Source organism: Nannobrachium achirus (genome assembly GCF_963921795.1).
Source record: "Nannobrachium achirus genome assembly, chromosome: 3".
NCBI lineage: Eukaryota > Metazoa > Chordata > Actinopteri > Myctophiformes > Myctophidae > Nannobrachium > Nannobrachium achirus.
In genome coordinates this window covers 64,539,604-64,553,376 of record NC_137812.1, presented here as the reverse complement: position 1 = coordinate 64,553,376, position 13,773 = coordinate 64,539,604, and the positions used below count along the sequence as shown (strand labels likewise).

Genomic DNA, 13,773 nt, shown 5'->3' with positions numbered 1-13,773 from the left:
CTACTGTCAAAGTTAAGGGGAGACCTTCAAATTTAAATTAGTTTGAGAACCACTGAGACAGATGCTAGTCGGGGCCTTCTTTACCTGGTCCATCGGACGCTGACAGCGCAGGTGAATTGAGCTTCGGTCTCTTAGGGTTGGGAGGTCCCACATCCAGCAGGTTCTCAGCCATGGCGCTGGTGGCGATCCGTTGGTCGTTATGGTCGTTTTTTTGCTTTGATAGCGTTAAAGCAAGGGTGAAAACTCGATCAAGACAGGAACACTCGTTCCGGAGCCTCCACCTTTTAATTGGTTAGCACATTAGCAAGCTGTTAGCCTGCTAATGTCAGCTAACTCGGGCTAATAGCTAGCTTAATTGGCTGCTCTGGCTAGCAGGCTAAGTTAGCCGTTAGCTGCTGCTTGCCTTGCAGTGTGTGAAGTAGTCAGTTGTTTTTTCAGAAGAGATGCAACAGCGCCCCGCTCCGCCACCGCCATTCACCCCATGATAATCCAACACCCAACACCCACATTATTATCGTTAAATAACCCCCAATGAAAAATCCCCCATGGAAAAAAACTCAACGGCAGAATGTTGCAAAAAGATATTCACGTGGATGCTTGCATTCCGAGGGAGGTCGTTTAATTTAACTTGTCCAAACAGCCCATTTTGCGTGACGTCGAATTGTTTCATGCAAACCAAAAAAAATCCACAAAAATGCACGAATGCATTAAAAAAATGCAGTGCTTTTTAGAGTGATAAAGAGTCCCGTGTCGGTGCCCACGGTGAGGTTGTTGTACGGGTAAACAATAACCGCTGCGGAGCAGGACGGGCGATACGGGGCTGAAAGCAGCGCCGCACTCACACTCCACTCTGAAGGGGAAATCACATAATAATACGGGGCTTTTTCTGTCCGACGAACAGCACGTCCAAATCCGGCTTTTTCACCCGAAATATTTCCCAGGCGACGACGGGACGTTGTTTCGGTGCCGAGGAGACTGTCAAACCCCGGTTAGGCCGCTCGATTTGTTAATAAAAAAACAGTGTTCGTCCGAAATCCTATAATTCCGAGCCACGACAAGATGGCGGCTGTTGATTCCTTCGATACAAAAAAGTTTTTTTTTTTTTTTTCTCCCTCGGATGGACCGTGCTGGAGGGGGGAGGGGTCGCGCAATCACGCCCTACGTAAAGCCACACGCACGCACGCTGGCCGACCACCAGGGGCGCCAGTGGTCCATGCATGAGGGGGAACTTTTTTATTTTGGATTTCAAAGACCCCCCCCCCCCAGTTTGGTATTGATTAGGGCCAGTGGTTCCCAAGCACCCATTTGTGGGAGACATTTTTATGAGTCCCTTTATTTTATGTTTGCTTACATTTTGTTTTGAGTCATTATTTATTTAGAAAGATTTAAAAAAAAAAAAAAAAAAATTGCCACATTTTTTCTAAGTAATTTCATTGATGGATAAAAGAAAAATCTAAGAAATTCCTTGAATTAGAAACCAAATGTTTAAAAAGTAGTGAAAATGGTTCGAGCCGTGTTGTGAGCTTGTAGATCTGCTGTTTTAACTATAGTTTGGGTCCCAGGCAAACGTCTAATTTCTCTTTTGGGTCTTGAGCTAAAAGCTTTGGGAAGCACTGGATTAGGCCACATGCCCCCATTTGATACGATTTCTATCGCTGTAATGTCCTCACTATTAATTTAACTTTGAGTGTACAAATGGACTCATGCTGTATGAGTGAGGGTAGCCGCAAATTGCAACACTAGATTTTTTTTTAAATCGGATGAATCTAGGGTTGCAATACCTCCCATAGGCAGCCAATGCATCAAAACAGTTTTTTGCTATCTGATTGTTTTAAACGACTTCAAACTCACCAATATTGGGGCTGTATGGAAAGCTTGGAATTTACTCTTTCTATCTGCAAAGTGTTTGTTTCAGAAATATCCACAGTAGACATGTTATGAGTTACTTTCTATCCAAGAAATTTGGTTCAGGTGATAATTTTTTCTAAGTCCTGGAGTTGGAAGCGCTCGTGGAAAATCCCTCAACGGTCCTGTGACCACCTGGTTCTAAATGTCACATTATGCAGGAGGCAGCGGGACATGGCGTTATAGAAGACAAGCGCTTCCGAAGTTCAACACTTAGAAAATAAACCATGTCTGCTCGGATTTCTTGACAGAAAATAAATCATAACAATTATACAGTGGATTTTTCAGAAACAAACACTTTGCAGATAGCAAGAGTAAATTCCAAGCTTTCCATAGAGCCGCAATATTGGTGAGTTTGACGTCGTTTAATACAATCAGATAGCAAAATAACGTTTTGATGCATTGGCAGCCTATGGGAGGTATTGCAACCCTAGGTTCATCCGATTATAAAAAAATCTAGTGTTGCAATTTGCGGCTAGAGTGAGGGATGGGTCCATTTGCCACAGACCCATAAAAGAGGCAATTTTTATGTATTTGTTTTTAAAATCTTTGGTTCCACAATCTACACTAATTAATATAACTCTTGAGGGTGTAAACATGAAGAAGAAAAAAGAACTTTAACATTACATTTGTGCTGGGAACAACCTGGAACCCCCTCAAGGACCCCTGGGCCGGGGTTCCCCGGACCCCACCTTGAGAGTAAGGAATAATGTAGTTTTGTTCAAATAAGGCCAGAGGCCTATTACTATTATTAACCAGTGGCGTTTTAGCAGTAACTTAATGTGTAGTCTATTTTAGTCAAAAAGAGGCTCACTTTCAAATACTCTAGTCTAGTAGCTTGTGCATGAGTGGGTGCGTGCGTGTACAGGAATTTATTTCTCTAATCTGGTGGTAATACTCCAAGATTATACTGGCTCTTATTGTTCCAAGTTAATTCTAATTTCCACAATATCCACATAATACCATTTTGACATTGCTGCAGTAGGTCAGAGATTATTTGTAACTTTTATACAGGCGAGAACGTTTGACCAGTTTGAACAAGCAAACTGGTTAATTTAGACCAGGAATGAGTGGCTGAGTGGCGTAATGAGTATTTTTAACAACAATGAAACACGGCTAATGAAAGTCATCACCCATTCTCACTCAAACAGACAAACAATGATTATTTCTTTCATTTTTTTTCCTTCTTCTTCATTGATTTTCATGATGTCAAAATCTGGCACATGCACATGTATAAAAAAAATCATATGTGAAATATAATACCTATGCATATGTACAAACATTGAGTGCTTTGTGCAATTGTGTACAGATTATGATCATGTGTTGATAAATGGTACATAGGTAATGTGCACAAAAACATACAAACAAAACATCATCATCCGATTCATGAAATTAAAACAAATACACAAACATTTTAAATCAACCAACTCTGCCTTATTTAATACTTTGTCCCAGTGTGGTCAAAACACGAGGGTTGAATTTACTAGCAAATAGTATCGTAAAAAGATGTGTGCAATCATTTGTAATCATTTACGTCAGTGATTAGGATGTTTGAATGCAGTGATTTCTAAAGAGTGTCAATACAAAACCTGTTTTCTCATAGGTGTTCTCTTAATTGGCATGTCTGATTGAAATTTCCAATGGAAAATGTGTCTATTCTATATTTGGCACACATTGTTCAATGATACACTTGTAGAGTGAAGGCCATTCATTTATAATCGTTGAAAACATAGAAATCATGCAGATAAGCAAAGCTTTTTGAAGAGTTATCTGGTGGAGGCATGCAAACCAAGCGTGTGGTTCCAACATATAAGTGCTGAGGTGATAGCTCTAAGACCTTGAATGTATGTAGTGGTCAAACAGTCAATCAAGATTTTTTTCTTTTCTTTTTTTTTCAATTCCAAACAATTGAGGAGATAAATGTTAGAAGAAACGGACACAAACTACTGTAAGTGAAACATCATTATGGTTTCTGTGTGTGTCCTAACAGTCCTGCATACACTGCTGTTGCCGTTTAATAATTATTGGTTGTAAAAATGTTCCTTGTGAAGATATTTACCCTGTGATTTTCTTTCTCTTCCCAAAAATGTAAATTATGCTGAAAGGAGAGATTTCAAACCATAAAATAAATATGTAAATACAGACTCAATGACCTCCCATCTGAAGAGTTACGCCTTTGCTTCTGAAAGTGGCAGGAATATTGTTTCACTTCAAATGGTAATGTTGTATGTATGCATTTTTTTTTTTATTATTAGACTTAGAACTAAAAGATCAGCTCTTATAAGTGAATACAATTTGTGAACCAAATGAAAGGACATGGTACTGCAGGAAAGTTGAATAGTAAGAAGAGAAATCACTCCACCATTCATTCACATTCAAAATCACAAACACCCCCTTTCCCCTTGGTATTAGAGATCACAGCCAGCATAAGTGTACTTAAATCCTTCAGTTTATTTATCCATGTACAGATGTGTGCTATTATAGAAGGAGTGGTGTGCCCATCCACCTCAGAACTCCACCAGCTGATTGATTTAGAATTTTTGTCAAATGTGGCAAAATTAGCAATCCCTATAATCTCACATGTTTAGCTAAAAGAAGAAATAGTTTAAGTCTCTTCCTGCATATCTATGCATCCTTGATGAGTCTCCCAAGTTTTCTGCCTGAAAAACCACAAACAAAACAAAATGTGGAACGCCCTATATGCATTTCAGAAATCATATCAGTTTGCAGGAACCTTCAATAGTTTTTAACCATGATTTGAATCTTTAAGGACTGCATCAGGATGGAGCACACAGTGGGCGCATGTTATCTAACAAAAGAAGTTCTAACATATTGTTAATGAGTCAGTAGCCATCTATTCACTGTGACTGGGGAATCATATGATTGTTTCTGTCACTGTTTTTGAATATGAATTGATATTCTCCAATGGTATACTGTGTTTTTTTTCCTACTCTGCTTCTATAAGTGGTTATTTTCTAAATCTGCAAGGCAAATAACTGGGATCAGCTCCCCATCCTTGTAGATCATTGAACACTCAACGATAGAAGATCATGTGAAGTAAAGCCAAACTGATCAAATATTGAACAACAGTTTTATACCTTTATTTGTCCAGGGAATGTTGACTGAAAATGCGTCCTCATAGTTTCAGTAAGGCCCTGCTTTATCCAGGACATATATACCTGTGTGCAGTCTAACGTCTGTCAAACATGTACACCCACACACACACACACGCATGCGCGCGCGCACGCACACACACACACACACACACACACACACACACACACACACACACACACACACACACGAGAAGAAGAAATGGGAAAGTAGAGAATCCTAACATGTTGTTTGTTTCACAATAGAAGTAGGGGTGGGCGATAAGGTGATAATTATCGTTGAGACGATACAATGTCTCCACGATATGCCTTTTCAGAGATATCGTATATATCATGATACAATTGAGGGAGCCTGTCAAGGTCTCCACTTAACTCTGACAGTATACAAATGAAACCAACTGGACCCGTAAGGGTCCATTTGGTTTCATTTGTATACTGTCAGAGTTACATACTTGTAAAGTTCAATTTAGACCTCCCAAAAGGAACCCAGAGAGTCAAGTAACTTGAAAATTAACCATAAAACCAACGTGAAAAAGAATCGTGATAAAATCGTTTATCGTGATACAGCTTGGGAGATTGTATTTTTCCATATCGCCCACCCCTAAATAGAAGACAAGTGATCAGCAGAGAGGAAACTTTTGGAGTTATTTCATGGGCACACCACTATTCCCAGCCAAGTAGTTGATGAGAAATAGAGAACATCAAAGAGCAAAGGAAAAAAACAAACTAGATGGATTTGATCAAAATAGTCACAGCAAGAACTGCACAAGGTGCATCATTCCCTCAAACATACAATCATAATCCATCATCATGACGCAAGTGTGATTTAAAAAAAACATATTGAAAGAAAAACACATAAAAAAATACAGTTTGTCATAATTTGAGGCACTAGAAAAGAATCAGCTGAAAAATATAGATTGCATTGCACCTATAGATCACTCAATTAAAGTGGCACAATTTAAGTAAATTGATACAGTAGCGGACCTCTCAATGCAGAGGTTATGGTTGGATAAAAAGTCAAAATTCCAACCCTTTGACGGGCATTGTCGGGCAGAAACCTTGTATCTCCAAGTTTCAAATGTGTATGTTTTTTGGTAAAGCCAAGCCTTGCTTCATCATACAAGACCGTCGCACAAAACTAGTGAATACAGCAGATCTACAAGCACACAACGCCTCGCGATGCGAGGCGTTGTGTGCTTGTAGAGCGGCTGTTTTCACCAGTTTAGTACATTTTTAGATGATAAATACAAAACGAACGGTTTTGTACATGCAAGGTTTCCATCCGACAACGATGATATGACAAAAGCTAAAGGCAGACAATGATCGAATCTTGATGGTCAGAGCAACCTTTCAGAATGTCGTCTAGTCTCAGGGTTTGCACACAGAGAAATAGAAACCAACACATGTCATGGTCGCCATCTAATAATCTGTGCTTTGACAATTTAACCAACGTCAACATGGACCACTGTGTTATCTCGTTAAGTCTGTGATCATCACTACATAATGATTGTCACTCACAGTTCCATTTAAGTATCTTTAAAGTGTCTTCCTGCTTTTCTGATAACCAAATGATCTCATTTGTTTAAAATCACATTTCCTTCCTAATATATTCCCTTACTGTTCTGTCCTTTAAAATCGATTTTGTTTTTTTTTACAACAGTCTTATTAAAAAGCTATCTAATGACTACTCAATACAAGTGGTCGAGGAGACATTGTTTGTGCAAGACCTGTGACTTACTTGTAAATGTAGCTACTACGCAAACTAAATTCTATGCGGCCCTATTTAATATGTCCCTTTATTCTGAGACTGGCACAAATGAATACTGTATCAAGCCCTCATGTCAAAGCAGAACACAAATTAATACTGCTTGTAGTCAGTCCCTCATTCTAATCTTAGTTCCCTGTTCTACCCATTACGCTCCACTGGCACTTAGAAATATTTTTTTTCCTTTGAACTCAGGTAAAGATTTTTTATCAAGTTACAAAAAGAAATATATGGCACAACAATAACAATTTAACAAATATTTGCATTGAAAAAAGCAGGGAGTAAGGAACTACACATTGACCACATTCACACGATGGCCCAATTTTGCACTTACGCCATATTCTGGGCGGGTTATTCGGCTAGGAAACCCCATCCTGTAGGGATTTCCCACTGTCCCCGACTATGATGTAAGAGCAAAATGACCGCCATATGAATATGGTCAGTGTTCCACAGTCTAGGTGTTGTTGGTGGCGGGGTGTTCAAAACACTTTTGTTTTGTTCAATAGACACATTTGTTCATTCATTGTTCTAATCCTGAAGGCACTTAATGACAAAAACGTATAAGAAAAAAATATATATCGCCAACAAAGCTCTATATCTTCCTATCCCCTTTGGCCATTTCTCATCTTTGTTTCGCTGTGCTCAACACAGGTCCAACCCACCCCAATATCCAAGCCACATTCTAATGACAAAACAAAAACAAAAACCTTTAATAGCCCTCATAGTTTTGGCCGCTAATAGTCATGGCTTGTGTTCATCAAGAGGGACCTACACCCACTTCCATTCCTACAGCTTCTGGAAAAAAAGAAGAGCCTCCTCACTCACACTATAAAGGAAGGGATATCTCACCCACACACGCCACCAGACAGTCCTGGCGAGACGTGCATTGAGAGACAGCGGCGAGGAGCAGCAGGGGTGGGGCGACCCGGAGGAGGAATCAGAGGCGCGAGTAGAACTCTCCGTTGAGCTTCGAGAGCTCATTGACCTCGGTATCGTCCTCCTCGAACTCCTCCTCCTGATGCGCGAGAGGCGCGGGCTGCACCGGGGAGGGCGCCTGCGTGGCAGTGGGCTCGCGGCGTAGTTCTGGGGGCGCAGGGGAGTGGCCGGGGCGGTGCCGAGCGTCCCTGTATCCCTCCTCCTTCTCCGCGGCGCGCTCAGCCGGGCCGTGCGCCGGCTGCGCTCCCGAAAGTCCTCCGGCGGCACTGCTTTGGCGTAGGGGTACGTATGTGGAGGGAGAGGAGGCGGACGACGAAGGAGCGGGATGGGAGGAGGAGGAGGAGGGAATCTGAGCCGTCGCCTCCGCGCCCGATTCCGAAGTCTTGCTGGCTGGCACCGCCGCGGAGGGCGAGGGTCCGGCGCCGCTGCCCTCCAACAGCTGGCCTTGGCTCCCCGATAAGCTTTCCCCACAGTTAGGGTACAGGAAGGTCCTCATTTGCCCCTTTCCCTTCACATTCACGGTACCTCTGTAGTCAAATTCCAAGCCCATGGCGCTGAGCGCGACGTGGCTCTCCTCACTCACCTGCACCCTACACTCCACGCCCGTGGAGTCCATCCGGCTGGCGATGTTGACCGTGTCCCCCCAGATGTCGTAGAGCAGCTTGGTGGTGCCGATCACGCCGGCGGTCAGCGGGCCGTGGTTGAAGCCGATGCGCAGCTTGAAGCCGAAGCCCAGCATGTTCTTGTTGAAGTCGTCCAGGACGCCCATCATCTCCAGGGCGAAGTTGAACAGTGCCATCAGGTGTTCGTGGGGGTCGTGGTCGTCGCAGTTGGCCAGCTGCTGGATGTTCAGCCCCGAAGCCGCCATGTACGTGGCGCCGATGGTCTTGATCTTCTCCACACTGGTGAACTCGGGTTTGCGGAGGAGTTCGTCGAAGTCGCCGATCAGCTCGTTGAGGACGCGGTAGCACTCCTTGCCGCCCTCGTAGCTCTCTTCGTAGAACTCGCTGAAGTTGACGATGCTGGCGAAGATTACGCCCACGTTTTCATGGTCCTTGGAGTAGCTCTGGGTCAGCTGAGAAAACATTAAGACATAGGTGATTGATTGTTTAACTAAGGAAGATCTTAGTTAAACATATTTGTACGATAATAGGCTATCGATCCATCTACGTTTTTTCTAGCCCCTTAATACAAGGGTCTTCAACAGGGGGTCCTCCAAATCCTTGTGTGATAGAAACTTTTTCTCCCTCCCTTTTTATATTAACCACTTGAACCCTAGCGTCCATATTCTGAGAACTTTAACCAAAAATAGCAGAACTACAAGCTCACAACGCCTCGCGCTGCGAGGTGTTGTGAGCTTGTAGATCGGCTATTTTTGGCAAATAGCTTTGGTGTAGAGGGGAATAAGAGCAGACTAAAATAGCTTTGGTGTAGAGGGGAAAAAGAGCAGACTAAGTACAGAGTGAAAGGTCACGTTTATTAAGTATTGACGGTTCAAGAATCCAAAATACACTGATGATTGTGCTGTCAAAGATGAAACTATATGGAATATATTTTCCCTGCTTCATCTCTCTCTCAACTAAGGAGGTCCTTGGACGGAAAACGTTGAAGACCCCTGCCTTAATATAACTAAAACCTAGCATGCTAAATCCTCCAAAACAATGCATGTGAATAATTTGTATTATCACAACCCTTGTGAGATTAAGCTGCTTATGTGAGGGTCAAAAGAAAAACCTTGAGTTGCTCGGCGACGTGGATGGGGATGATGTTGCCCAGCAACCATTCGGCCTGGTCTCGCATGGTCTGGATCTTGTAGCGGTGCTTGTCGGCCTCCACGTTCCCGTGGTAGTGGAGGCGGTAGCTGACCTCGAACTCGCGGTTGAGGAACCAGACCAGGAGGAGGAGCAGGAAGAAGGCCAGGATGGCCTCCGGGACCAAGAGGTCGATCGGTCGCGGCAGAGGGTCGTGGCCGGGTTCTGGAGTGGTCAACGCTGAACCCAGGGCAGTGAGGTTAGCTCTGAGGATGGTAACAAGACGAGACAATGAGACAGCTTTAACTATTGAAAAATACATTTACACAAACGCAAAAAAAGCTGATTCTTATCATGCATATCCCGGTTCTGAAAGTATTTATTTTTTGTTTTATACAAAAAAATCAAGTTTCGAATGTCCTTAGAATTGGGAAGAAGATCCCAATTGGATCTACGGATCCAGATATTCAAATAGTAAAATCAACAGGAAGTTGTAATTTTTATATATATTTTTTTTTATAACCGGGCTTTATAATGTTATACATTGTCAGAATTCACTTTTCATTCGTTTAAGTGCTAAAAGAGTTACTTTGACATCTATTACCCCTTGCAATGTAAGCAAACGGGTAGCCTATTTTGAATTATTCATTTCATTGCTTATGTTCAAAGCAGTTGTGCTCAAAAGTAAAACCATTCGCCATTATTATCCGTTCGGCGACGGCGACGCGCGCACAGAACGTCCAAGAACAGCTGACCTCCAAGTCCAAGCTCACATCGCATCCGCAATGAGCTGGGAGCTGTTATCGTGCGCAAATGCTGTTTCGGGGGTGAAGTAGCTTAGTAGCCTACAGTATGTGGAGAGGAGTGGAGCGTCTCTTCTCTGTCTCTCTCTCTTATCTTATATATGAAATCCAGGGCTGAAGAGCCCTGGGTTATAGTGTCTTGTAATAATGATAAAATCTACAAAGTAAATAGTAGGCCTAACTAAGGCCTAGGATAGACGGAGCTGGATATTTCATATATCCCGGTTTTTCAGATATCCACATAGAAAAATATCTAGGTCCACACGACAAAGATATCTAGGTCTAAAATAATCTGAGTCCCCAGACCTCCACTAGGGGGACAAGCACACACACAGTCAAGTCTTCAGAGACATCCGGGTTCCATGTCTACACAGATCCAGTGAATCGGATATTTTTCAATGTCTCCACTTATTTATCCGGTTTAAAAAATATCCAGCTTTGCAGCCAAAATATCCAGCATCGTGTGGCTGCAAGCCCCAACCGCACAAAAAAATGTCTAGCAAATGTCTAGCTTCAGAAATATCCAGCTCCGTGTAGCCGGCACCTAAACCAAATCCAACCCAATTCAACATAAAACTTTGTCTTTCACGAATATTGTCTGGACAGCTAGGGGACTTGCAGCCCAATATGGAATGAATCCTGATTAATATTTGTATAAAAAGTAGGCTATAAAAAGTCAAATGCTTGTTCAATAATGTGTCTCACTTGACTAGAAAAATAGCGCCTGTCCAACTGCTTATTTCATGAACTATCTCCCAAGAATCGCATTTTAACAGTAGATGGAAACAGGCAAAATTTGCATTTTCTTTTTCGACTTTCTGATGATTCACTTACTATTAAATGATTTTTTTGAAAAAGATTTATGGAAACCCGACTATTGCAAGATAAAAACACAACCCAAACCTCTACCAAAGTGTCATTGTTTTAAACACATCTTCAGAAAGGGATGAGGTAAAAGAATGCATTTGCCAATCTCTCTCTCTCTCTCTCTGCATCAGCAGTGTAGCAGTGCAACACAAGGCTCTAATAACACATGTCTACAAAAAAAAGGCTAGTCTTGGTAGCAGGCTGTGAGTCACGTCCATCGCTGGTGACATTTAGCAGCCATTACCGCTAGAACATTCTCAGAGTGAGAGAAAAAAGGAGGGGAAGAAAGGGCACGAATGAGAAAGAAGGAGCGAAAGAGAAAGCGAGAGAGAGAGGGAGAGAGAGAGAGAGAGAGAGAGATGATTAGAAAACCCTCAACCCCCATTGACCCCTCAAATGTCACTCATCTATCAAACGTCTCCGTTTCCACAGAAACTACTCACCCCGTCGCTGGTGAGCTGTCATTACCGGAGCTGGAAGAGAGCAGAGCGCTGTGTGAGGTAGCAGACAGACCTGGTTATACAAGCACATATCGTCGTTGTCGGGTGAAAACCTTGTATGTCCAAAACCGTTCGTTTTGTATTTATCATTTTAAAAATGATTTAAACTAGTGAAAACAGCCGATCTACAAGCACACATCGCCTCGCGGTGTGTGCTTGTAGATTTGCTGTTTTCATTGCCTTTGTGCGACGGCCTTGTGCAATGAAGCATGGCTTTACTTTGTGAAAAAACGTACGCATTTGAAACTTGGAGATGCGAGGTTTCTGCCCGACAGTGATGATATACCCACATACAAAGACCTCCCTACACCAGACTGCAAATAGATATAGAGCTAGGCCTGTCACAATTATTACATAATCGTCTAATCACAATTATTTGACATGATCGCGATTATTTTGTCATAATAGTGGAAATAGCAGATCTACAAGCTCACAACACGTCACGATGCGTTGTGAGCTTGTATACCGGCTATTTCCACTATCAATGTAAATATTTGGTGAAAACAGCAGATCTACAAGCTCTGTGACATTCTACATAGGCTACTGTACAGTATATTCAGTGAAGTGATTTGGTGTAGGGGGAAATATGAGTGGATCTTAAATAGTGTAGAGCCCTGGGGATCACCAGTCCACAAAGTATTTAGGGTTTAAGTGGTTAAAAATATTGTGTGTTTTAGTGTTTGAAATGAGTCTGCGCTCGCGTGCGTGCGTCCGTGTGTGTGTGTGTGTGTGTGTGTGTGTGTGTGTGTGTGTGTGTGTGTGTGTGTGTGTGTGTGTGTGTGTGCGTGCGTGCGTGCGTGCGTGCGTGCGTGCGTGCGTGCGCGCGTGTGTGTGTGCGCGCGTGCGTGCGTGTGCGTATGCGTATGTGTGTGAGAAATATTTCTGATATGGAGGGAAATGGACATTTTTATAACTAAGATTTTTTTTTAGATACAGTTACAATTACTCAAATATTCAGGTTGGGGTCAGGGTTATGATTAGGGGTTAGGTTTAGGAGTAAGGTTGGGGTTAGGGGTTAAAAAATGGCCAAAAGATGTTTTTATTTTAATTTAAGAATAACTTTGGAGGTCTTCACAGGGATGTACATACAAATATGTGTGTGTGTGTGTGTGTGTGTGTGTGTGTGTGTGTGTGTGTGTGTGTGTGTGTGTGTGTGTGTGTGTGTGTGTGCGTGTGTGTGTGTGTGTGTGTGTGTTCAAGTTTGTGAGAAGATGAGTGTAGAATGGTGTAGTTTCACACCTGTTCCTGTGGGGGGGGCAGTAGAGCAGCAGTAGCAGGATGGCTCCTGTAGCAGTGGCGAGGACAGAGCGCATCCAGAAACTCAGCTGACAAAAGTTACAATACTGGATGATTGCCAGGATGGTGGCACAGCACAGGAACATGGTCACCTGAAGAACAGAAACGCATTGACAAAGATTTACTAAGCAAGAACTTATTTACATATTGTCACTGTTTCAAATGTGTAAATTTTTTCGCAAAGTAAAGCCCTGCTTCACCATACAAGGCCGTTGCACAAAAGTAGTGAAAACAGCAGATCTACAAGCACACAACGCCTCGCGGTGTGCTCGTAGATATTGTTTTTGCAGAGGTTAAAATACGGTATATTTAAAATGGTCCGAGTCCCAAAATGGCTCACAACCCGTTTGGGAAACTCTGGTTTACTGTAGCAAAGTATCAGCTTAACTCACCCTCTGGCTTAACTCTACCCACTTTAAATGAATCTAGAATCTGGGATTATATTGTAAAACTGTGTCTGATTCCATGGTATTGGCAGGAAGCCAGTCCCAAGTGGTTGGAGCAGGAGGTTTATTTGCTGATTACATTTTAATTTGAATAATGGCATGGTATCCCACATCCTGTGAGCAGGCCATTACTCCTTTTCTACATGCAATTATGGGGAGTGAGTTAAGTCTGATGTATTGTGTGGTATGGCATGGCCAATTCATGGTTTCTATGTTATTATAATTTTTTAAAAGGCTTTGTAATGAATTAGCTACTGACTGTTACTGGCAGCCATTGAAGATGGGAATGAATATGTTGCGTGAGATGGGTATTTCACCTGCAGATTTTTCTTCGTAATCTTTTTTCCATGGTCTGGGGAGGGTGTAGCCAACCACATGTCTCCACCGATAA

The 13,773-nt window shown here is 42.4% G+C and overlaps 2 protein-coding genes across 5 annotated transcripts in view; both read right to left on the bottom strand.

Moving 5' to 3' along the window:
* The window catches only part of crebbpa (CREB binding lysine acetyltransferase a), a 72,999-nt gene extending 71,946 nt beyond the window's left edge, over positions 1-1,053 (bottom strand). For all 4 annotated transcript variants that reach the window (XM_080722222.1, XM_080722223.1, XM_080722224.1 and 1 more), the window contains exon 1: positions 85-1,053. In XM_080722222.1, coding sequence (XP_080578348.1) covers positions 85-172 — 88 coding nt within the window. In that variant the 5' untranslated portion in view covers positions 173-1,053. The remainder of the gene's footprint in view (positions 1-84) is intronic.
* A 6,667-nt stretch (positions 1,054-7,720) lies between these two features.
* The window catches only part of LOC308282396 (adenylate cyclase 9), a gene marked incomplete at both ends in the record, with an annotated part of 54,872 nt that continues 48,819 nt past the window's right edge, over positions 7,721-13,773 (bottom strand). The window contains 4 exons of the mRNA XM_080722741.1: positions 7,721-8,794; positions 9,454-9,736; positions 11,584-11,613; positions 12,880-13,028. Of these exons, the coding sequence (XP_080578867.1) occupies positions 7,721-8,794; positions 9,454-9,736; positions 11,584-11,613; positions 12,880-13,028 (1,536 nt within the window). The remainder of the gene's footprint in view (positions 8,795-9,453; positions 9,737-11,583; positions 11,614-12,879; positions 13,029-13,773) is intronic.